Genomic DNA, 26602 nt, shown 5'->3' with positions numbered 1-26602 from the left:
GTCCTTCCCCCGGCAACAATGGTGACAGCTCCAATAGTTCTGACCCTGATACGAGAGAGGTACCACTAGCCTGGTCCATCTCCCTACACTTCCCCTCTTCTTTTGCTCGCCATTCAACGGGCGAGGGTTCTGGAAAAAAACTTGGATAATCTTTCTCTTTTTCTTTTTGAACAGTTTGCTGCCAAACAAATTGATCATGATTGGGGGGTATTCCACTGTGGCTCGCTCGGAATGCCGTAAGTTAGAAGGAGTAGTTGAGTCCCCTGGAGTGGTTGAGTCCTGTTGCATAAGAGTGGATGATGAGGTGTCAGCTTCTACTGGAGCAATTCCTTCAAGGATTTCAGGTGCGTGTTCCTCCCGTAAATCTTTGGGTGGCTGTTCAGAGTCATCTTCCTCTTCATATTCTACTACAACTGGTTGGGATATTTCAGGTGCATCAGGAATTCCTTCCTGCTGAACAGGATCTTTTGACAGACGGAAAAAGCATACTCCGGTGGACCACCCAAGTAGTGAGACCCTCCCCCTCCTAGGGCTCAATTTCATACACAGGACCTTCAGAATCGATTCGCTGTTTTATCAGATACGGATTTGTCTCCCACCGGTTCTCCAGTTTGTTGCGAGGGCGTTTTTCTTGCACTAACACACGGTCACCAACTTGGAGATCTATCCCCTGTAGCGGAGCTCATTCGTCATGCTCAAACTGCTGAAGTTTGGTCTGCACTAGGCGATGCAAAGTCAGTCTGTAAACGATGACCATGTTCTCAGATCGAGGTGGACACCCCTGTCCGTGGGTAGTCCTCCTCTGGGTCCAGTTCTAACTCAGTAAACTCTTTTCCTGCATGACCAAACAGCAACGTATATGGGGAATACCCGGTGGTCCGGTGTACTGGATTGTTGTACACCCAGACTAATTCGGCTACGTACTCAGGCCACCGGGCCTTCCAGTTTTCCTTCAGAGTTCTCAGCATTTGAATTAACGTGTGGTTGAACCGTTCACAGGCTCCATTACCCTGAGGGTGGTACGACGTGGTGCAAGACTTCTCAATTTGGTACATTCGGTGTAGTTCTTCCATCACTTTCCCTAGGAAGCAGGCTCCCTGGTCCGAATGAATATGCTTTGGACACCCGTAGACTTGAATTAAGTTTTTGCAGATGGCTTGTGCGGAAGATTCTGCAGTTTGATCTCAAGTCTGGGTCACAACGTCGAACTTTGTGAAGTGGTTTACCATTACCAGACAATATTCATACCCCTGATGAGCTGGCCCAATAGTCTATAATTAATAGTTCCAGGGGGGTACATGACACTATAGTTCGTATAGGGGCTCTCTGCTCTGGTGGTTTGGCTAGCTCACAAGTTCTGCAGAGCCGACAATTCTCTTCCACTACAGCCTTCAGCCGGGGATGGTAGACAAACCATTGCAACTACTGGAAGGTCTTTTCTTGACTATAATGTTCTCCCCTTTCATGGGCCTTGGTGGCCACCTTTAGTAGTAGTGTCTTGGGAATTACCACCTGCCAGGTGACTCCTAACTCTTTCTGTAATTGAACTTTTCTGTACAACAAGCTGTTCTTCATTTGGAGACATTCCCACTGCCGAAGAATCCGTAGGGTCTCTGGAGAGAGAGCATTTCTTTCTTCTAGAATGGCAAGTCTCTTTGACATCACCCACTGTCTCATTAGGGCTAGTTCCCCATTTTCCTGTTGTAACTCATCACGTGTTCACCCCAAGATACCTTTCTAAGCCAGTACTTGCGCCTGCTCCTGCGTAGCCACCGCCATCCTGGCAGAATCCTGGAATTTGGGGGTTTCCTAGTCTTCTAATTCATCATCCCTACTTCGAGCAGGTTTTACATGTTGCACCCTGGATAAGGTGTCAACATGAGTATTCTCAGCTTCTCTTTTGTAGGCGATTTTTTACCAAAACTTTGCCATTCTAGCGACCCATTGTTGTTTCAGAGCTCCCAGCTTCACATTTTCCAGATGTGCCAGTGGGTTGTTATCAGTACGCACCAATACTTCAGACCCAGACAAGTGCTCCGCGAACCTCTCCATCATAGCCCACACCAACGCCAACAGCTCTAGCTTAAAGGAACTGTAGTTGTCCGGATTTCGCTCAAAATCATGAAGGGACCGACTTGCATAAGCGATCACCTTCTCTCTCCCATACTGTATCTGTGACAACACAGCCCCAAGCCCATGCAGGCTCCAGTCAGTGTGGAGAATGAATGGTTGAGGAAAATCCGGGGCCTTTGTCAGTGCCCTCTTCAGATTCTGAAATGCTTTTTCTTGTTGTTCTCCCCACCGAATGGTCAATTCTTTGCGCCTGAAGACACTCCCTTCAAGAGTTCAAGCAAAAGGTTTGCTATGTGGGCAAAATTTTTTCACAAAGCGCCGGTAATACCCGGTCAGTCTCAAGAAGGCTCCTGATGTCTTTCACCGTCTCCGGTGTGGGCCAGTCCTGCACCACAGCAATTTTTTCTCATTTGCTTTACTCTTTCTGGAGAGACAACATGGCCCAGGCACTCAATTTGGGTTCCGAACAAATGACATCTCTGAGGTTTCACCTTTAGTTTGCGCCTTTGAAGGCGGCTTAGCACCTGTTCCAGTCTTTGTAAATGGTCCTCGAAAGAGGCATCATAAACGATAATGTCATACAGATAGGTGAGTGTGGCTTCAAAATTTAAATTGCCTAAACACCTTTCCATTAACCGTTGGAATGTTCTAAGGGCAGGGGTTAACCCGAACGGCATCCGATTAATAATAATAATAATAATCTTTATTTTTATATAGCACTAATATATTCTGCAGTGCTTTACAGTTTGAATTCATACAGACCCATTGGGAGTATAAAAGCTGTCTTGGGCCGAACCTGCTCCGACATTGGCACTTGCCAGTATCCGTTGGCCAGGTCCAACATTGAAAAGAATTTGGCTTTCCCCAACGCCGACAAGGATTCCTCAATTCTGGGTAGCGGATACGCATCTTACACAGTGCAAGCTTATGATAATCCACACATAAACTTAGTGTGCCATCCTTTTTCTTCATTAGCACTATAGGGGCAGCCCAAGGACTCTGAATCTCCCTTATGATGCCCTTCTGCAGCATCTGGCTAAGCATACTTTTCACCTCTTGGTACAGTTGTGGAGGAATTTGTCGATATCGCTGTCTTATAGGCACGGCGTTTCCTGTAGGTATCTCATTGTGATGGTGGTGGTGCAGCCAAAATCATCCTCATGACGAGCGAATACGTCCCGATATTGTCCTAGTAGAGCCCCCACCTGCTGGACCTGTGATGAAGTAAGATCGGATAGCTCAGCCCACATCTGTTCCAATATCTGCCGTTCTTCCTGTATATGCTGGGGCTCTGGAGCCAGAGAAGATTCCACCGCCACTGTCCAAGGACCTCCCTGCTTAACCATCAGTTGCACAGCCTGAGGTGGTATCACTTCTTTGGGCATACCCCTAATCCGAGCTACTTCACTCCTAGTGGAAATCGTGATGTCTTGCTCTCCTAAGTTGACACAATGCACTGGGACCATTCCATCACGAACAATAGCTAGCGAATGGGCCACCAGGAGCTTGGGAGGTAGTTGCTCTGGAATAGAAGGCTCAATTTGGATCTCTACTCCTTCAAGCGGTGTGCAAGCTCGGATGGGCAGGGTAAGTACAGCCTGCCCTGGCGGCTGGACAAGTTTAGTCGAGGCTGGAACAATCACTTTTCCCAACCTCCCCTAGTTACTGGAGGACTCTTGAGCCTAAGCTACACGTATCAAGTGCTGGAACACTCTCCTCTAGGGGAAGTGTGCAGGCTCCACTCCTTCAAAATTGCATCAGAAGGCTCACTGATTACAAGGCTCCCGAACTCCTTTAGGACATTCATCCCCAGCATGACGGCATGTCCACAACTTACTTCTCCATGGGTCAGCACCACACCTTTGCGCCCCAGGTCCTTGCAAGAAAGGATTATATGCATCCACACCACTCCTGTGACTGGAATGGGCAAGTGATTGGCAGCTGTCAACTTTATCACCGGACCCCACTCAGGCCTCACTACTTTAGGAAAATGTTGCCGGACATAGGTTTCAGGCATCGTAGTCACCTGCGAGCCAGTATCCACCAGGCAATGTACCGCTCGTCCGTCCATTTCAGCCCAAACCAAAGGGCACGTTGAGACTAGATTTGTGGGACTTCTACTACTCCTTCGTGACTGTTCAGGCTGCGTGTGGCATCCCCCAGACTCGGAGCCTTTTAGTTTAACGGTTGGCATGGCTGGGTTCTCCCCCTACACGGGCACTCTATAGCCAAATGTCCAGTCTCTCCACAATTAAAGCAGGTGAGGGGCCTCTGTCTGTGGAACATTCTTGATTCCCGTTGGAGGTCCGGGTCTTCTCTGCCCCCTGGCGGATTTAGGGTTCCCCCAGACTTCTTTACCTCAGTCAACTCCCCTCTAATATCTTGAAGTTTTCTCCGCAATTCTTCCACCCATTGGGGTTTGGTAATCTTTACAGATACCTCTCTGCTCTGGACCTTCTCTACTGGGACTGGCACCCCCTGCTCTCGTTCATGTGTGCTGGCTTCGCTGCCCACTCCCGTAGGGCCTGTTTCGTTGGCACATCCTGCAAGACCGTCACCAACTGATCCCGCAGCATTATGTCAGTAGGGCCTATGCCTATGCCGTCTTTTCGAACGATGGCTGTGTGTAACTCCTGAAAAGCATTCATATATTTGGTCAGTCTCCCCTCCCTCTGCATATGACTAAACAGGTGCATCCTCAGCTCCTCTACGTCCATGGGGTCCCCATGGGTCTCTTCCAAAATTTGCAGCATCTTATTAAAGGTGTCCCGTTCTCTGGGAGGTCGTAGCATAACTGAGTCTCTGGCTTCTCCATCTAACGCCATTATGGCCACCTCATCTTCTAACGCAGGGGTCATAGGGTGCATTTTCATCACCCCCCTTATGCGTTCAGTCCAGCTCCATAGAAGACAAAGAACGGGGGCACCTCTGAACAATATAAAGGGATCCAACCTTGACCTATAATACTACATATAATTAACAAAAAAGAAGAAAGAAATAGGCCACAAGCAGAGGATCACCCTGGGCAGGAAATAGCATGTACAATACAAATTTTGTTAGATACAAAAGAACAGACACAAAAAAATACTAAAAACATTAAAAATGGTCACACATGTGACACATACAGAAATTGCACAATGCTCATAATAGAGCAACCCGCCTGCTACCAAAAACACCCCCACCGGGAACAATACCTATAACCCTAGGTCCATGTAAACAGGATACCCAAATATAAGGTATATGTGCCCACAAATAGAAACACTGAACCATACATGGGTCCGAACAATGAACAATATATAATTAAAGTAGAGAATAGTTTTCTAACCCAAAAGAAGGGTAAATGCTGATAGCATAGAGCATCATATATAGAATAACATAGCCCAAAAAATGTCTTGGTCAAATGAAATACATAAAACATAGGACAATGCAAGCTAAAGACACCTCCTTTAAAAATAAGGGTACCTCAGTCTAAGATCAGGCATATAGCATATAAATGACTCACATTATCCAAACCATTAGGGGCTAGAGGGGGTTAGATGGACATAAATATTATAACCACCTTCAATAGTTAGCACACATGCAAATCAGCAGAATAAAAAACCCATGTGGAGTGGAGTGGAGCAGGCAGGGTTAAAGGACCCAACGCGTGTCGCCACTCTAGGTGGCTTCGTCAGGGGTACTACCTGCCAGTCTGCTGTGCCAATATATATGGTTGCTTGATTACTAAATGAGGAACAACTGCGCCACTGCTTACCATATCAAGATTTGTGTCAAGATACACCTGAAGACCGAAAAACCCACCAGTAATCTTTAACGATAGCTGTAAGCTCCCAACGCTGGCGTGTGATGTCACAAAGTATAGTATAGTCCAGCTCCATAACATGGTATTCTTCCCCACGAACTTAGGGAGATTGTTCAACATTGCCCCCAGGGAAATACTGGACCTAGGGCCGCCTCCAGCTACTTGATCTGCTACTTCCATGCTATTAGACTGCATCCTGCCAACTACGCCAAGTGAAGGTATAGCAGGCACGCGGGATGCAATGACGAGCAGGAGGCAGATCAAGAGTCAAACAGTGTTTAATACAGGGAATACTCCTCGCAAGGAGAGAATAGGGGAGGTATGGGGGTTAAGGTGCAGGAAGAGAACAAGTGTTCAAATAACAGGTAAACTCATCAGTCTGATGTTACCAGAGGATGGAGGCTTGGAGATCCCTCAGTGGCATTGTAGGAGACGCGTGAAGTCTCTGGCCTGGTCCTGGAGGAATGTGAGCCACTGTCTCCTGACAGCTGCGATGTATCCTGGCTCTCCTAGGCGTATTCTTGCGGTAACTGGGCAACGTGTCCCTGGAGGAGGCGTCTGTGGTGCCGGTGCAGATGGGTGGAGGTCAGCGGTGGGGACCAGGAATATCCTGGCAGTCTCTGCATGTTTACCTTGGTCAGGTCTACAGCACGCACTGTCGTCAGGCAGCTGTATGGTACGGGACGTCTCCCCAGTGTTGGAGGTGAGAGAGCCCACAGTAACGCGCTGCTCGCAGCCTGGCTGCGCATGTGTTGTCCATTGGCAAATTGGCCTGGTCTTCTGGCGTCGCACTGGGGAGAGAGAGTCAACCTTCTCCTACAGCACACGCTGTCTTCCCCCTGTAGTCAAGTGCAAAGGTCTGTCCAGGTCATAAAGTCCGTCCCCCGGCAACACTGGTAAAACCCCCAATAGTTCCGACCCTGATACGAGAGAGATACCACTAGCCTGGTCCATCTCCCTACAATACCAACATCTGCTTCATTCATTATTTATGGACTGCAGAAAAAGATAAGTTCTGTACTTGGTTATTTTGGCAGTTACATCTCAAGAAGATGGAGCAAAGGTGCCCATGCTCCATTCAGAAGAAGCTTGGCAGAGCTCTGTTCTCAGGCTCAATAGGAGTCCCTGTGGTTGCCTTACCCCCCCTGGACCTTGTGATTTTACTTTTTTTTGCTTTTATTTTTTCCCTCTCCTTATTCCAAATGCCATAACTTTTTTATTTTTCTATCCCCATAGCCATGTCAGGGCTTCTTTTTGTGGGACGAGTTATACTTTTGAATGACATACATTTTATCATGTAATGTGCTTGAAAGGAGGAAAAAAAATTCCAAGTGCGTTGAAATTGCAAAAAAGTGCAATTCCACATTTTTTTTATTTACTGTGCTCACTATATGGACTACACAAAAAAGTGAATGACCACAAAAGAGGCATATAAAAATATAATAAAAGTATAAATGTATAAATTCTATTGGTACATACACTTAAAATATATTAAAATACTGGGGAGCAGTGCACAAAAAAATAAGAAAGTTCATGACAAACGCATTCAAAAGACGTGTGGGAAGGACTTTTCAAATTGCTATATTCCCATTACATTAGTTTAACACATTTTGTATATAAGCATATATCTGTCAAATAGAATGTGTAAGTACTTAATAAGTACTCACTCTTTGATAAAGCCAAAGGCAAAACGTACATCAGAGTCCTGGTGTCCTAATCATATGCTATTTTTCTCTTCAATGGTATATTGCTTTTTGAACATACAGTAGCTTGTGAAAGTATTCACCCCCCTGGATTTTTACCTATTTAGTTACATTACAACCTGTGTTTAACCCCTTTCCGAAATCGGACGTAAATGTACGCCGATGTCGGACTCCCCCTTTTTGGTGTGGAGTTCTCACCTTTTCGGGCACATGTCAGCTGATCTATACAGCTGACATGTGCCTGCAACAGCTGCGGGTGGATTTGCAATCCACCTTCGGCTGTTAACCCGTTAAATGTCGCTGTCAAGTTCTGTGAAATTTTCTACATTTCTGCTTTTTTTCAGTCAAGATGAGGTGCAGAGTGTACATTAATGAAAAGAAAAAGAACTTTTTTGAACTTGCCCAATGGTTTCAATGAAACAAAGATAAATACTTTCTGTATCCACTGTAGTTGTGTATTTCCAGGTTCACTATATGGTGAAACTGTCCTGACAATATGATTCACCAGGTCAGTGAGAGTATGCAAAAATAAAACCCTGAATTTTCTAAGAAAAAATGTTTTTACTTATGTCCGAGACCTGTAACATTTTCATTTTTCAGTGTATAGGGCTCTGTGATTACTTATTTTATGCGCCATTAGGTGATACTATTACTCTTTTGAAGTAGATACAATGTTTTTATTACCTCTTATTGTAATATTGTGGCGGACGAAAAAACATAATTCTGGCATTTGTATTTTTTTCCTGTTACGCTGCTTACAGATCGAACAAATCTATATATATACTCGTCTTATCATGTCTGTCTGTAACCGAAATTGCGGGTCACTGATTGGTCGCGCCTGCCGCTGATTGTTCACGGCCTGGCGGCGGCGACCAATCAGCGGCAGGCGCAGTCGGGCGCAGTGCTCAATCGGGCGCAGGCCTTAATCTGTAAAAAAGAATTAAAATAAAAAAAATGTTATTCTCACCTTCTGACGGCCTCCGATCTTCTTTCCACGTGCCCGACCTCGCGGTCCCAGTAATGCCTTGCACCTTAGACTGGAGATGACGTCACTCTTGCGAGAGCGCAACTTCATCAGCGGTGTTTCGCGCAATGCATTACTGGGACCGCGAGGCCAGGCGCGTGGAGTGGAGATCGCGGGCCGTCGGAAGGTCAGTATATAACTATTTTTTTTTAACAGAGACCACGCATACCAGGAAAGGGGGGTGAGGGTGACCATACATACCAGCAAAGGGGGTGAGGGTGACCATGCATACCAGCAATGGGGGGAGGGGGACCATGCATACCAGCAAAGGGGGGTGAGGAGGACCATGCATACCAGCAATGGGGGGGAGGGGGACCATGCATACCAGCAATGGGGGAGGGGGACCATGCATACCAGAAATGGGGGGGAGGGGGACCATGCATACCAGGAAAGGGGGGTGAGGGTGACCATGCATACCAGGATAGGGGGTGAGGGTGACCATGCATACCAGGAAAGGGAGGTGAGGGGTACATGTATACCAGGAAAGGGGGGGGTGAGGGGGCCATGCATACCAGGAAAGGGGGGTGAGGGGTACATGTAAACCAGGAAAGGGGGGTGAGGGGGCCATGCATACCAGGAAAGGGGGGTGAGGGGGACCATGCATACCAGGAATGGTGGTGACGGGGGACCATGCATACCAGGAAAGGGGGGTGACGGGGGGACCATACATACCAGGAAAGGGGGGTGATGGGACCATGCATACCAGGAAAGGGGGGGGTGAGGGGACCATGCATACCAGGAAAGGGGGGGTGAGGGGACCATGCATACCAGGAAAGGGGGGGGTGAGGGGACCATGCATACCAGGAAAGGGGGGGTGAGGGGACCATGCATACCAGGAAAGGGGGGTGAGGGGGACCATGCATACCAGGATTGGGGGGTGAGAGAACCATGCATTCCAGGATTGAAGGGTGAGGGGACCATGCTTACCAGGATTGGGGGGTGAGGGGACCATGCAAATCAGGATTGGGGCGTGAGGGGACCATGCATACCACAAAAGGGGGTGATGGAACCATGCATACCAGGAAAAGGGGGTGAGGGGGACCATGCATACCAGGAAAGGGGGGTGAGGGGACCATGCTTACCATGAAAGAGGGGTTAGAGGACCATGCATACCAGGATTGGAGGGTGAGAGGACCATGCATTCCAGTATTGGAGGGTGAGGGGACCATGCTTACCAGGATTGGGGGGTGAGGGGACCATGCATACCAGGATCAGGGGGAGGGGTACCATGCATATCAGGATTGGGGGGTGAGAGGACCATGCATATCAGGATTGAGGGGGTGCATTATTATTAAAATTTCATAAATAAACTACATACATATTCTAGAATACCCGATGCGTTAGAATCGGGCCACCATTTAGTTTGTTATATTTAGATTGGATCAAAGTAATACCAAATTTTTATTTCTAGTGTGGCAAAAGGAGTTGATTTGAACTTTTGTGGGGTTTTTTGTTCTAAATTTGTAAACTTTTACATTTTTTTTCCCGTATTCAATAGTCCTCATAACTGCGATCATCTGATAAAGGTAATCCAAATTTTGTATTACAAGAGGAGGAAGACCAGATACGGTTGGACTTCAGAAAGGCGGATTTTAATGGACTCAGAAAAAGGGTAGGAAAGGTCCAATGACTGGATGTTCTAAAAGACAAAAATGTCCAAGAAGGATGGGAGATTTTCCTAAATGAAATTCTCATCACATAATCAGTAACTATCCAGAAAAAAAGGAAGAATTGTAAGCATTTAAAGAGACCATGGTGGATGAACACAGAACTTAATTTAATCAATTAAAAAGGAAAAAATAAATGTATATCAAATGGAAAGAGGGGGCATATCTAAAGAATATAATGCTGTATGCAGGGAATGCAGGGCAAGCGTTGGAAGAGCTAAAGTCAGTAATGAAGTAAGACTTGCCAGTGAGACCAAAAGCTGTTAAAAAGGATTTTCAGGGTATGTCAAATGCAAAATCATTTCTAAAATGCTATAGGATTTTTACATGATGAAAAGGGTGAAGTGGTCAAAAATGATGTTGAGAAGGATGAACTTTTAAATTCCTATTTTAGATCTGTGTTCTCTAAGAAAGCAATTGTAACATCAACTGATCTTCACGGTGCCATCGAAGGAATAAAATAATCCACACTATCCATAAACAGAGAGATGATGAGGGAACACTTAGCCAATTTAAATAAATTTAGATTTCGTGGTCCAGATGAATTACATCCTAGGGTACTGAAAGAGTTAACAGAGGAAATTGCAGAACCACTAGCCATAATCTTTGAAAAATCCAGGAAAACAGGAGAAGTCACAGAAGATTGGAGAAGGACAAATGTTGCCCCTATTTTCAAAAAAGGAAATAAGACGAAGCCAAGAAATTACAGGCCATTGAGCCTTACTTCTATACCAGGAAAGATATTTGAACAAATTATTAAACAGCATGTATGTAAGTACCCTGATCAGAATACAGTAATTAACCAGAGCCATGCCAGACCAATCTAATTTCCTTCTATGATGGAATTATTGACTGGGTGGATCAGCAAAATGTGGTAGATGTAATACAGTGGGAAAAAAAAGTATTTAGTCAGCCACCAATTGTGCAAGTTCTCCCACTTAAAAAGATGAGAGCGGCCTGTAATTGACATCATAGGTAGACCATGACTATGAGAGTCAAAATGATAAAACAAATTCAGAAAGTCACCTTGCCTGATTTGGCAAGATTTATTTTGCAAATTATGGTGGAAAATAAGAATTTGGTCATTACCAAAAGTTCATCTCAACATTTTGTTATACTAAAAATAGGCCCGATGCTATTGCAATGAGAGTGCGGTGAAATTAACAACTGTGTATGCTTAGTGGTGTTGACAGAAGCAGAGCGTGTAGAGCGCGCAGTTGTGGCAGTTACTGCACATGTGCGGGAATTGCGGCCACGAACTGCGCCTGTGCAAGTGACATACATGTAACCTCTGTTCCCCCGCATGCGTAGTAATGACGTGGCTGTTACTGTGCCTGTATGGGAATAGCAGAGATGTGTACCGTATATACTCGAGTATAAACCGACCCGAATATAAGCTGAGGCACCTAATTTTGACATGGAAAACTGGATAAGCTTATTGACTCCTTTATAAGCCGGGTATGCATTGTCCCCCCATCCTGTCCTGGTATGTGTGGCTCCCCCTGTCCTGTCCTGGTATGTGTGGCTCCCCCCGTCCCTGTCCTGCTATGTGTGGCTCCCCTCATCCTGTCCTGGTATGTGTGGCTCCCCCCGTCCCTGTCCTGGTATATGTGGCTCCCCCCTGTCCCTGTCCTGGTATGTGTGGCTCCCCCTGTCCCTGTCCTGGTATGTGTGGCTCCCCCATCCCTGTCCTAGTATGTGTGGCTCACCCCACCCCTGTCCTGGTATGTATGGCTCCCTGGTCCCATCTTGTATGCATGGTTCCCTGGTCCCATCTTGTATGCATGGCTCCCTGGTCCCATCCTGTATACAGAATAGCTTCGGCGTGGGAATGAAATCCTGTTCCCAGATTCCTTTTAATGCATCTTTTGTATCATTTCCTAAAACTAAAATGGTACAGGAAAGATGTAGTATATTACATTAATTTAAATACTACTGGAGAAATGGAATAGGTTACATTAAACTCTTCCCCCCCAAGCCTGTTTTCACCTTCATGACCAGGTAAAATTTTACAATTCTGACCAATGTTACATTATGTGGTAATAACTCCGAAACGCTTCACCGGATCCCAGTGATTCTGAGACTGTGCTCTCATGACATATTGTACTTCATGTTAGTGGTAAAATTTCTTCGATATGAATTGAGTTTATGTGTGAAAAAAATTAAAATTTGGTTAAAATGTATAAAATATAGCAATTTTCAAGCTTTTAACTTTTATGCTCTTAAATCAAAAATATATGCCACATAAAAAAGCTAACAAATAACATTTCCCACATGTCAAATTTACATCAGCACAATTTTTTAACTTTTTTTTGTTAGGATGTTAGAAGAATTAACAGTTTTCCAGCGATTTCTAACTTTTCCAATAAAATTTACAAAATATTTTTTTAGGGATCACCTCACATTTGAAGTGACTTTTGTCAGGATCCTGCCAGCGCCAGCGTGCAGCCTCCGCTGAGCAGGGACTCTCCCGCACTGTAGGGGGGCCCGGGGTCAGGTACAGCCGGAAAGTACAGATACACAGGACCTGTGGACGCTGAGGTTTAGCAAGCAGTGAAGGACCTACGGTCATGTGACTGCAAGGGGGCGGGGCTTAGCATCCTGCTTTCAGAGATGGCAGGACACTATACAGAAATACTCAGAGTCAGGCAAAACGGAGGTCATACACAGAAATAGCAGTAAAGTACCAGGGATGAGACAGAACAGATAGTCGGGGCCAAGCAGGGGTCAGAACCAAACAGACATAGAAGGTACCAAGCAGAATCCAACAAGCAATATCCAGAGAACAGACCGAGTTGTACTCAGAGTATCAAGCAACAAGAACACAGCACAAACACACTCAGGGGTCACCACACTATGCCAAGGGCGAAAGTATAACTGACGGGGGATGGGAGCTTCCTGAGGCAATAAGAAGCTTTCCCAGAACCAATGAGAGGCCACCATAATAAGTCCCAGGTGTGCAGGTAAGAGTCTGCACTGAGATCAAACCATAAACCCCAGAAGTGTCAGTCCACCAGCACTGGTATCATGACAGTACCCCCCTCTCAACGGGGGGCCTCTGGACCCCCAGGCTTGCCTGGGTACCTAACATGGAAAGCCCGAACCAGGCGATCCGCATGCATCAACCGAGCCGGCACCCAGGACCTATCCTCCGGCCCATACCCCTTCCAATGAACTAGGTACTGTACTGACCACCATACCAACATGGAATCTATGATGTGACCAATCTCATATTACACATGTCCCTCAACTGAAACCGGAGGAGGAGTGGACTCGTATTCTCCCCGGACTGCTTCAAAAGGCTTCAGTAGAGATCTATGGAAGACGTTAGGGATCTTGAAAGAGGGTGGAAGGCACAGCCTATACGCCACTGGATTGATTTTTTCCACAATCTTGTACGGGCCAATGAATTTGGGGCCCAACTTGGCTGACGGAATCTTTAACTTAATGTTTCGCGTGGAGAGCCATACTTTCTCTCCAACCTGAAACATGGGACCAGGTGTTCGTTTCCTGTCCACAAAAAACTTATACCTGCCTTGAGACCTAGATATATGCCGCTGGACTTCTGCTCCTGTATCTTTCAACCGCCGAACAGAGTCCTCATCCCCGGGACACCCCGAATCCAGATGAGAAAACTCACCAAAATGAGGACTGAACCCATAGTTGATCAAGAAAGGGGACATACCAGTGGATTGACTTACCCAACTATTGAAGGCAAATTCAGCCAATGGCAGTATATCACACCAGTCATTCTGTCTAGCAGAAGTCTGACACCTGAGGATCTGTTCCAGAGACTGATTAGTGCGTTCCGTCTGACCATTACTCTCGGGATGGTAGGCAGACGAAAAGGACAGAGATATCCCTAATTTTTTGCAGAAAACACGCCAAAACTTAGCCACAAACTGCACACCACGATCAGACACAACATTCAGGGGTACCCCATGCAAGCGGACCACATGCTGCACAAACAATCTGGATAAGGTCTCAGCAGAAGGTAATGCGGACAGGGGTATAAAATGAGCCTGCTTTGAAAATCTGTCCACCACTACCCATACCACCGTATTACCCCTGGAAGAGGGAAGATTGGTAATAAAATCCATGGACAGGTGGGTCCATGGTCTTTTGGGAACTGCCAAGGGCATCAGCTCCCTTGCCGGCCGGCTATGAGAGCTTTTAGAACGAGCACAGACCCCACAACCAGAAATGAATTTCTTTATATCAGAACCAAGGGTAGGCCACCAGAAGATCCTAGCCACCGCCAGTCACGTGGCTGATATACCAGGGTGAGCACACAGCTTGGATTCGTGGAACTCTTGCAAGAGTTTAAGGTGAAGTAGCTCTGGATCAAACAACTTGCCCCCTGGCTTGGCCGCAGGAACCAGCGACTGGGCCCCCTCAATTTCCTGTCAGCCTTGACATTCTTTGACCCTGGACGGAATGTAATAGTAAACTGAAAACGAGAAAAAAAAAGCGACCAACGGGCCTGTCTGGGCGTTAGTCTTTTAGCAGACTCAATGTATGACAAATTTTTGTGATCAGTGATCACAGTAACTGGGTGACTGGCCCCCTCCAAAAAGTGCCACCACTCCTCAAACGCCAACTTGACCGCAAGAAGCTCTCTATTGCCTACATCATAATTTCTTTCAGCAGCAGAGAACTTCCTGGAAAAGAAAGCACATGGCCTGAGGTTGGTAAGAGTGGCAGGCCCTTGGGACAACACTACCCCCACCCCCACCTCGGAGGCATCCACCTCCACCACAAATGGTTTGGACGGATCTGGCTGTACCAACACAGGAGCAGACATAAAACATTTTTTCAGAGTCGCAAAGGCCTATTTTGTGAGCGAGGACCAATTTCTCACATCTGCACCTTTGCATGTTAGATCCGTGAGAGGTTTGACCACCTGCGAAAACCTCCGGATAAATTTGCGGTAATAATTGGCGAACCCCAAGAAGCGCTGAAGACCCTTAAGATCTCGGGGTTGCACCCAATCCGCAATGGCCTGCGCCTTCTTGTGGTCCATACGAAAACCCTCACAGGATACAATTAATCCCAAAAAAGACAATTCTTTAACACAAAATACACATTTCTCCAATTTGGCATACAGATGATTTTCTCTCAGTCTTTGGAGAACAGTTCGTACATGTTCCAGATGAGAATGCCTGTTGGAGGAGTATATCAAAATATCATCTAAGCAGATAACGACAAAACGACCAATGAGATCCGAGAATACCACGTTGATGAAATTCTGAAATATGGCTGGGGCATTCGTAAGACCAAACGGCATGACTACATTTTCAAACAGTCCCTCGGACGTGAGGAATGCAGTTTTCCATTCATCCCCCTCCCGGACCCTTATCAAATTATATGCCCCCCGAAGATCCAGTTTAGAAAACCACTTTGCCCCTGATAGTTGGTTACACAAATCGGGAATCAGTTGAAGGGGGTACGTATTCCGTACAGTAATCTGATTAAGCTCCCGAAAATCGAGACATGGACGTAACCCGCCATCTTTTTTTTTTTACAAAAAAGAAACCTGCGGCCACAGGTGAGACTGAAGGACGTATGTGTCCCTTGCGTAGACTTTCAGCAATGTACTCCTTCATAGCCAAGTGCTCAGGGCCGTATAAATTAAAGAGACGGGCTTTAGGTAATTTAGCCCCCGGGACCAGCTCGATAGCGCAGTCAAAGGGTCTATGTGGCGGTAACGTCTCAGTCTCGCTTTCAGAGAATACATCTTCGAAGTCCTTCAGGCATTCCGGAATACCTTCCACCTCGACAGATGATACAGACACAGATTTAACAGGTTCAACCAGCAGTGCGGATTTATCACACAACTTAAAATCATTAACCCCCATTGAACAATCTCCCCCATTTTCCAGTTAATAACTGGGTTATGATGTTGTAACCAGAGCATGTCCAACACCAACCCTGCAGGTAGATTGTCCAGAACCAAACAACTTAGGTCTTTCACATGAGTAGCGCCAACTCTGAGCGAAAACAAGTCAGACATAAAGAGAATTCCCTCCTTAGTGAGGGGAGAGGAGGCAATGGCCACCACCTTGATCGGAACCTTGAGCCTAACTGTACCTATCTTGCAGCGTGTGACCAATTGGGAGTCATTGAGATCAATCGATGATCCGCAGTCCACGAAGGCTGTAGAGGGAAAAGAACAACCATCCACCAACAGTTCCACATGCAGTAACACTTTAGAAAACGAGGAAAAGGGTACCTGAGGGTCTGAGTAGTCTCCCCGCTGACTACCCAGACCTAGTCGTTTCCCGCCGACCGGGTCGAAGACGGGCAATCAGGACACTCCCTTTTCCAATGTCCCATTTTACCGCAGTAAAAACATAACTGCTTGTCCTTCTGGCGTTTCCTCTCCGTATCCTTCAGGGAGAGGACGCCTACGTCCATGAGCTCAGGGGCAGTCTCTTTTCCACTGGGGAACAATGGAGTCTCCACCTGCATCACCCCTCTGGCCCGCAGCCTGCGGTCCATTCGGACGGCTTGGGTCATGGCGTCCTTGAGAGAGTTAGGTGGGGGATGTAATGCCAAGGCATCCTGCAGCTGCTTGGACAAGCCTCTGCGAAAGATTCCTCAGAGTGCGGCGTCGTCCCAAGAAATCTCTGCGGCCCAGCGGTGGAATTCAGTACAAAACCACTCATCCGAGTGTTTCCCCTGACAGACACTCATCACCATGTCCTCTGCCAATCGCACTCTGCCAAGCTCATCATAAATGTACCCAAGGGCCTCAAAGAATGCATTCACAGACACTCTCTCAGGGGCAGTGGGAGGAAGGGAGAAAGCCCAAGCTTGTGGGGACCCTCTTAATAAAGACATAATGACCCCTACCTTCTGGTTTTCATCCCCAGAGGAACGTGGTCTCAAACTAAAAAAAAGTTTGCACCCCTCCATGAAGACCCTGAACTCCTTTTTGTTCCCAGAAAAAAAGTCAGGCTGTTTAACAGGTGGTTCTGGAGACACCAAAACAACATTACTCTCCCCAGCCCCCAGAGACCCAGCAGCTAAAGCCCGCGCCCACACTTTCTCAGAAATCTGCTGCTGAGAACGAGCCAGAGCATGCTGCTCCAGAGATAAACCTTGAAACATCTGACTCAGATTTTTCATCTGGTCAGCCAGAGACTGTATGGGATCCATAACTCTCTGCACAAAAACCCCCCAAAAACTTCACGTTCAGTTTTAATGTCAGGATCCTGCCAGCGCCGGCGTGCAGCCTCCGCTGAGCAGGGACTTACCCGCACTGTAGGGGGGCCCAGGTTCAGGTACAGCCGGAAAGTACAGATACACAGGACCTGTGGACGCTGAAGTTTAGCAAACAGTGAAGGACCTACGGTCATGTGACTGCAAGGGGGCGGGGCTTAGCATGCTGCTTTCAGAGATGGCAGGACACTATACAGAAATACTCAGTCAGGCAAAATGGATGTCATATACAGAGATGGCAGTAAAGTACCAGGGATGAGACAGAACGGATAGTCGGGGCCAAGCAGGGGTCAGAACCAAACAGACGTAGAAGGTACCAAGCAGAATCCAACAAGCAATATCCAGAGAACAGACCGAGTTGTACTCAGAGTATCAAGCAACCAGAACACAGCACAAACACACTCAGGGGTCACCACACTATGCCAAGGGCGAAAGTATAACTGACGGGGGATGGGAGCTTCCTGGGGCAATAAGAAGCTTTCCCAGAACCAATGAGAGGCCACCAGGTGTGCAGGTAAGAGTCTGCACTGAGATCAAACCATAAACCCCAGAAGTGCCGGTCCACCAGCACTGGTATCATGACACCTTTGAGGGGTCTAGATGACAGAAAATGCCAAAAAGTGACACGAAAAACCACATTAAAGAAGTTTCTTAACCGTTTAGGTGTGTCACAGGAATTGTGGATGGAAAAAATGAACATTTAACTTTTTTTTCACAAAAATTTTACTTCAGACCCAAATTATTTTATTTTTGCAAGGGTGAGAAAAAATGGACCGGAAAACTTGTTGTGCAATTTCTCCTGAAAATGCTGATATTGGGCTTGGAATGGAAGGAGTGGATGCCACTTTGCATTTGGAGAGCCCCTGAAGTGCCTAAACTGTGGAAATCACCCACAAGTGACTCCATTTTGGAAAGTAGATACCTCATCGAACTTATCTAGATGTTTGCTGAGCACCTTGAATCCCCAGGTGCTTCACAGAAGTTTATAAAGTTCAGGCAAGAAAATAAAAAAAAAAAATCACATTTTCCCCACAAGAATGTTTTTTAGCCTCAAATTTTGCATTTTCCCCAAAAGTTAACAGAAGAATTTGCACCTACAATGTGTCGTTCAATTTCTCCTGAGTACGCCAATACCCAACATGTGGCGTACTCAGGAGAACGCCCCATATGGCGTACTCTTTGGCAGCACAACAGGTCATGGAAGGGGAGAATTGCCATTTCACTTTTTGAATGCAAAATGTTCCGGAATAATTAGCGGACGCCAGGTTGCATTATGAGTGCGCCTGATGTGCCTAAACTCTGGAAACAGCCCACAAGTGACACAAATAACAGTCTGATCGCAGTTCAAATGCTTTACAATGCACCATCATTGCAATACAGTAGAACTGTCAGCAAACTTGTTAGATCATGCACTGAGTATGATCCAACAATTTTGCTACAGCCTGGTGACCTTGATGTTGTGGGTCACCATGGCAACAATTGGGCATCGCGGAGATGGCGATAGGAAGACTGAGGGGGCAAATTCTGTCTAACCGGAAGTCAGAGGTAACGGTCATAAGCTCTCAATGTACAGTAACTTTATACATTTAATTTCTAAGTCTATAAATTTTGGTTCACGTATCACTACATATTAATAAAAAAATGTTTTTCTCACCATCTCCATCAGTAGGTTTGCCTTTTTTCTTGTTTGGTTTTTTGGATTTAGGCTTCTTTTTTCCTTTTCCTGAAGGGTCTTCTGATGGATAGTTTTAAAAAGAATAGAAACTGTTAAAATCACCACTCATCCTGCCTCAGACATGTATTTTACAAGTTCTTGATGTCTAACTAATGAAACTTAACTATAATCATGTATTATTTGCTATCCATCCATTGTCATCATATCAATCTAGTCTATATATTTTCAGCAATCTTAGTCTATATTTGTTGAAAATGTCTGTATTGCATTGCAGGGGGGTAGAACACAACCACATCCCCAGTTATAAGTGTGTCCTCACTTAGGGAACCATATTATTTTAGTTTTGTTATTTTTATTTCCCACCTTGAAATGATTTCAGTTGTTTCTGAATGGAATTGTACAGATTATAGGTGATACTAAAGGTTGAGAAAGTTCTGAATTTATATGACAAAACTTGCTATTTTAGTGGTGTGTAGACTTTTTGTTTCCACTATACATATATCTATGATTGCAGAAATTACCATCTGTATCATCCCCTCGTTTTCTTGGCTTCTTCTTTTGACTTGAAGGTGAACGTTTTTTTGTGGTTCTCTGGTTAGACGTGGATGTATTCTCGTCATTATTGGCTATAGAAAAGACAAAATGAATGTCAAGCTTTATAATGTCTTCTTCCTATCATGAATTCTTGGCCGCGTGTTGACTATATGTGAATATATGCATTTAATTAACTACTAACTATTTACCAACAGAATATTAAATCAACTGATTGAATTTATAAAATGTGAAACTTACTATATCCTAAATATGATCAGAAAACATTGAACTTGATGGACTGAGGTTCATTAACTAATAAATCCAATGCTAAAAATAAGAACAGACATGTCATTATACCCTTCACACCTATTTTGGTAGTGTCGATAGACTAAAAAGAGTTTTATAATAAAGAGAAACCCTTCTAACATATAAGTTACACATTAACTTTGTGTCATCATTCTTGAAGACATGGCTTAGTTACACGCTAACATTGTTAATTCTGCTTGGAGGAAGAGTGACGTTTGCGAATATCACATCCTGAGGAATACTGATGCAATGTATATATATTCCTTTATCCGGTCAAGCACAGATGACAGCAAACATCATTTGATACAAGAGACATGATTCATCTGTTGACTCAATTCTTTTTAAAGAGGACCTATCCCCAGGAAAGGCCCCATATTTTGGTTTAGATTTAGACACAACCCCCCCCCTTTTTACATGGAAAAAATAATGTAATAATTTTGTAAATATTGCATGACTAATAAAAATGTGCAAGGAATAAAAAACAATACATTCTCAATGGGGAGTATGGCAATTTGTGTCTGTCACCTTCAAAGTCAAAGCAGGCATCATCTTGTAAGAAGCAGCTGAGCAATCAGAAGAAGTTGGAAAGGTTTACAGACACGTTATAATGGAAAACATCAGAATAAATCCAGGAACAGCCATGAAGGAGTGTACCATAAAACATATTAGAAGAGAGGCACATCCGCTTCAACAAGTACACCATCAGCAATTTTACAGTAATGGCCACCTGGGAAAGTTGCTGCAAAATGATTTGCATGATCTGGTCTATCGGTCATGTCTGTAATAAACAAAGCCCAAACATTTATCCATTTGCCTCACTGAAGTTAGCGGATATGTCAGAGGACACATCTGAATCCTGCTTTGAGTATAAAGTAATCCTCCAACAGAGTGCTTAATGCAGAGCACATTCTTAGTTGCCTAACTTGCATTTTATGGATTAATGTCCATGCTTTTTTGACTCAAGGTGGAGTTTCATGTGACCAGACCAGTAAATCAGGTTCCTCCTACAGAAAAGCAATTTTCCCATGTGACGTGTTTTTCCATTGGAGGAGGGTGATGAACAGGTCTGGTCACATATCCCCCCCTCGCCTATCCTGCCGACTACGCCAAATGTAGGATAGGTGAGGGGAGGAGCTGATCCAACAGGAATGGGGGGTGACCCTCTTCTTGCTGCCGACAGACACGAGACTGAGACAGGAGTAATATTCAACAGGTCCGTTTTTATTGGCCACCTCTCTGATGACCGATGCAATTCTTCACAGGAATTTCACAGTCCTATGGCTCACAGACCCGGGCACCTTCACTTCTTAGTTTCACTGCCGTGGTGTCCTCTGTGGCTCTCCTCACTGTGGCTGCCCTAGGCACATCCACCACAGCGCTTCACCAATCAAAGTACACCATCCACTTGGTACCCCCAGACCGTCTCCGTCTGCGGCTACTGTCCTTTGGGCCACCCCCTGTGACCGTCTCACCCATCAGTTACTCTCTGAAGGCTTTTACCGTCTTTCTCTCTACGGCAGATCCTCCTCTCTAGTGAGCTCCCCTGGCTGACTGGACTTTCCAGAACCTTCCCTCAACCTTTATACTCCCAGTCCTGGCAGCTCCGCCCACTATCACCTGACAGTTACCTTTGACCAATGGCAGTTACCTTGACCCATGGCAGTTACACAGTCACTCTCTCTTACAATCCCCACTGCCCTCTAATGGTCAAACTACCACATGTCACCCCTTTCTCTGTATCTCAGCTTACACTGCGCTGTCACTCTGCCTTCCTCCACAGGCAGACCTGTCCGTCAGTTCAACCTCCCCACATTGCTTACACCATTTTGGCAATAAAGTACAAACTGAATCCTTTGCGTAGGTGCAAGAAAAGTGGCCTGATCAAAATTAAGTAGTGAAAGATCCATAGTATATGCACTTGAACATCTTTTTTTAAATTATAACAACTATGTCTAACAACTAGCCTGCTGCTAGTCAAGATAATCTATCTGCAGGAGAACTGTAGTCCAGCAAGCAGGTTGGAAAAATCGGTAACCACTTAGAGTATAATGAAATGCTGCTGGTATCTACAATATGATTTACATTATGGTCAAAAACAACAGTTTTATCACAAAACGACGCAGGCATGCAAGCTGCATCAATTTTGCGGTAAAACCACACATCGGTGCTGTTTTTGGCCACATCGTGTAGACTCACTCTAAAAATCATTATAGCAAACTTGTAGGCCTACCACTATTATCAGTCCGCTCTTCTATATTTTCTTCAACTTCAAGACTGCTTGGATTTTTGGGCTTCTTTTTGACTTTAGAGTTGGGTTCTTGTGATGAAAACATTGAGATTTCATTAGTAATCAGTTTAGAAGATAAAATGAAATCCTTATTTTAATGAGATATCTAATATAGTCCATTTATCTTTAACATAATCTGTCAGCAAGTTTTTGCTATGTAATCTTAAGGCAGCATGAGGTACGGGTTAAAATTTAGCGATGTGTCACTTATCAGGCTGTGTGCTGTTTTTGACAATGAAGGTATTATCATTAGGACATTTACATTCCTGGGACTAGCTGCCTCATGTCAAGTCATAAGACCACGCCCCCTCCTGTGATAAGCAGCTCACTAGCAATAGACAATGTACATACAGAGCCTAGTGTGGGCGAGGTTAGCTTTCTGAGCTCTGCTAAATTCTACATCTAAAACTCTGATTGTTTCAAGACTGCTGCGCCCAGTAAACTAAGTGATACATCGTTGGAATCAGGGTCTCTTTTCCTACGTCATGCTGCTCTCAGACAAAGTCAAAGTAGCAAAAACCAGCTGACAGATTCCCTTTAAAGTGAACCTGTCATTTAATACTTGCTGCCCAATCTGTGGGCCTCATGTATTAAGCAGTGGCTGTATTATTTGAGCTTGGTATGTTTGATTCTTAAACACTGTGGTCCTTGGTAGCTTCTCCTCGCCCACTGCCCTGGACTGATAGCTGATAGGTCAATGTAGGCAGAGACCTGCCAGTCCAGGGCAGTGGGCAGGGAGAAGTTGTTGGGGGCTTGCCTGCTCAACTAGTCTACAGCGCTGTCCTGGTCCCTGACAGCTATTAATATGTTTTTCTCTGAAACACTGTAGTATTCCAAAGTCAAACATAGCTGGCTGAGATCATAGAGACAGTGCCTGACACATGCTGTGCACGAATTGGCATCATGAATCAGCAGACAGGTTCACTTTAATCTTAGCCAAGTCCTGAAAAGAGGCGCCTCTTATGGTGCTTCTTCACTAGCCGTCTTTGCAGTGTTAAGTGACCAGCAGTCAGTAAATATTTACTGATCGCTGATTTGTTAGAGAGAGTCACTGTCACTTTAATTCCTAATCCATAAGTCAAATAGTAATCTAGAAAGATAGCGTGCACTCGAGTCTTAGTAATGAGGTGCAGGTGTAATGGACCAATAGGTCCTATTACCAATAATAATATAGATTCACCGCACACTCAGAGGAATAAAATGCCAACAAGTGTTCATTTTATTATGTACAAAACATGTGGGAGCCAAAAAAGAATATAGAGCACTAGATGGAAGCGATATACATATAACGACGTTTCGGCTCAGCCCGAGCCTTTATCAGTTTATCGCTGCAAATAAAGAAAGATACATCAAAATATATACAGAGACAAAAAACAAATGCAGAAAAAACAGAAGAGAGAATATACAACACCAAATAAACATCACATTATCCAAATATAATACAGTGATAAAAACACATATATACATACAATTTATACTGCTTTCACGGTGAACATGGATGTACGGAACAGGAGGAAAGGCCCAGTAAACTAGTACCATACTAAGTAGAATAAGGGGAATAAGGGGAAAGAAAAGGATTACCTGAATCCGGTTTCAGATCTTTGAATAGATAGGAGGAGAACTCCCAAGAGAATAGCCCAAGTAAAACGGCTGAAAGGAATTTGTCAACATCATAGTTAGTAAAATAGATAAAGTTGTAATCGTAGTTATTCTGATTTGGTTGTCTGTGTGTGGTGTATAGTGCATCAGCATTATGGGGAAAAAAATATATATATACCATCCTTGTAATGAGAAGCCTTCTGCTCCTACTGATCATAGTAATAGTAAAAACGATTAAGCATATGGTAATGCCATCAAATAGGGCGTAAGAGTACTTGCCCACAGAGTGTCTAAATAGTGTAATTAATAGTGAAATAAATATACACACAAAATATAGCTAAATCAGTGCTAGCATCGCACTGAAGTGTATTATGTGCGTTATGCAGGATGTGCACAAAATGGCCATTTTTAAACAACGCTCTTAAAAGAATGCAGGACGCCACACATTATTATGTGTCTTGCGCATGATGTGTAAAATGTCAGTAAATTGCTATGTAACAGCGCTCTTATATTAATGTCATTTGAGAGGAGCCTGGGACAGTTACCTGTAGCTGTAGTGCTGTAAAGCGGCGCTCCCGCGCCTGGCTGCAATGGCGTCATGCTATACCCCTCGGTATGTGGCTGTATTTATATGGGAGCCCGGGTGGCCGCATCCGGCCGGAAGTGAAACCCCTGAACCGGAAGTGACGTCGCGCTGTCTTAGTATAGACACTGCGCATGTCTGTGATGGTTGTCAGGGTGATCAGCAGGTTGGCGTCCCTGTAGTTTATCTGATAGCGCCGGACAGTGTGTGTATATTGCGTAGAGGCAATAATTGTATGACATGAGGACAGCATCATAATATTGCAAAAAAATAAGAATAGCTAATATATAAGCAGGCATATGGAAAACAATGAACCATGGAAAGAAAATGAAATATGTAGAGGGCAAAAACAGAAAATAATAAAAAACAAAAATGGTAAATAAGAAAAATAGAAAAATAATAAAAGAATAAAAATAAAAATAAAATAAAAATAGAAAATGAAAAATGAAAAATGAAAGAATAAAAAATGAAAGAATAAAATGAAAATAAAGATAAAATAAAATGTAGATAAAAATAAAAACCAAAAACAAAGTTGCTGACCTTGCGCAAATAATTACCTATGCGTGCATTGTATATATAGGGTTATGAAAAATAAAAATAAAAATAAAGATAGAAAATAAAAAAATTAAAAAATAAAAATCCAAAATAAGAGTCCAGTGGGCGGAGCAAAACTCACCTAGGGTAATGGCATGTTAGCGAGTCTGTAAAATAACAGAAGAAGCAGGGAAAAGGTTATTAGCAGTTATAGGAGCCAGTCTATCTCTCTATTCAGCCCCTTAGGGGCTAGAGTGTCTAACTTGTGTATCCAATAGGTTTCTCTCTCTCTTAATAATTTAACATGGCCGCCCCCTCTCCTTGGGCGTGGTACATGCTCGATTACCTGAAATTTTAATTGTGCCACTGAATGTCGATATTTAGTGAAATGTTCAGGTAAAGGTAACCAGTTTTTTTGGTCCCCTTTCTAGATACAAAAGTTATACAAGATAGTGAGGGGAATCTCTCCACAGATTTATACTGTAAACCAACAGATACCAACAGATACCAACAGTCTTCTACACTACTCGAGTTGTCACCCAAAGGCCACCAAGAATAGTCTTCCACGCTCACAATTTAATAGGGTGGCACGTATCGTCTCTGATCATGATATTCGCAATGAGAAACTTGATATTATGACAAAAAAATTTAAGGACAGATGTTACCCATCAAAACTACTTGAGGTTGAAAAACAACGGGTATTAACCCCTTCATCTCCTCTACCGAGGACATGTGCAAAAGAAAGAATTCCATTTGTACATACTTTCCATCCACTAATGCCCAAAGTTTACTCTATTATCAAAAAACACTGGCCCCTCCTCTTTAAGGCTTACCCTGACGTCGGCTCTTTTGAAGCTCCAGTTTTAATTTGCACTAGACATCCTACTAATATTCGCGATAAAGTGGTTAGGGCTGACATAGGCAGTAAACTTCCTATGACTACGCAGAGGCTACTTGCCTCTCGCCGTTGCGGCACATTCCCCTGTCTGAGTTGCGCAGCCTGTTCGAATGTGATTAGATCGGACAGTATTACTCATCCAAGGACAGGTAAATCCTTCCCTATACGTGGCTACTATACATGTGATTCGAACTTTGTGGTCTACCTGGTAAAATGCCCATGTGGCCTCCACTATGTAGGGGAAACAACCCAACATGTCAAGGACCGTATTGCCAGCCACAAATCAACAATTAGGTGTCAAAAAAACTGGTTACCTTTACCTGAACATTTCACTAAATATCGACATTCAGTGGCACAATTAAAATTTCAGGTAATCGAGCATGTACCACGCCCAAGGAGAGGGGGTGGCCATGTTAAATTATTAAGAGAGAGAGAAACCTATTGGATACACAAGTTAGACACTCTAGCCCCTAAGGGGCTGAATAGAGAGATAGACTGGCTCCTATAACTGCTAATAACCTTTTCCCTGCTTCTTCTGTTATTTTACAGACTCGCTAACATGCCATTACCCTAGGTGAGTTTTGCTCCGCCCACTGGACTCTTATTTTGGATTTTTATTTTTTAATTTTTTTATTTTCTATCTTTATTTTTATTTTTATTTTTCATAACCCTATATATACAATGCACGCATAG

The 26602-nt window shown here is 44.4% G+C and overlaps 1 protein-coding gene across 1 annotated transcript in view; it reads right to left on the bottom strand.

The window, feature by feature from the left end:
• Positions 1-26602, bottom strand: part of PRG4 (proteoglycan 4) — a 208474-nt gene that overhangs the window by 43207 nt on the left and 138665 nt on the right. The window contains exons 15-17 of the mRNA XM_073582914.1: positions 22239-22325; positions 19690-19794; positions 19148-19225 (exon numbers count right to left, since the gene is read on the bottom strand). Of these exons, the coding sequence (XP_073439015.1) occupies positions 19148-19225; positions 19690-19794; positions 22239-22325 (270 nt within the window). The remainder of the gene's footprint in view (positions 1-19147; positions 19226-19689; positions 19795-22238; positions 22326-26602) is intronic.

Source organism: Dendrobates tinctorius, unplaced genomic scaffold, assembly GCF_039654945.1.
Source record: "Dendrobates tinctorius isolate UK_male_01 unplaced genomic scaffold, ASM3965494v1 ptg000074l, whole genome shotgun sequence".
NCBI lineage: Eukaryota > Metazoa > Chordata > Amphibia > Anura > Dendrobatidae > Dendrobates > Dendrobates tinctorius.
The sequence above is the reverse complement of the archived record's forward strand: the minus strand, read 5'-3'. Positions and strand labels throughout refer to the sequence as shown.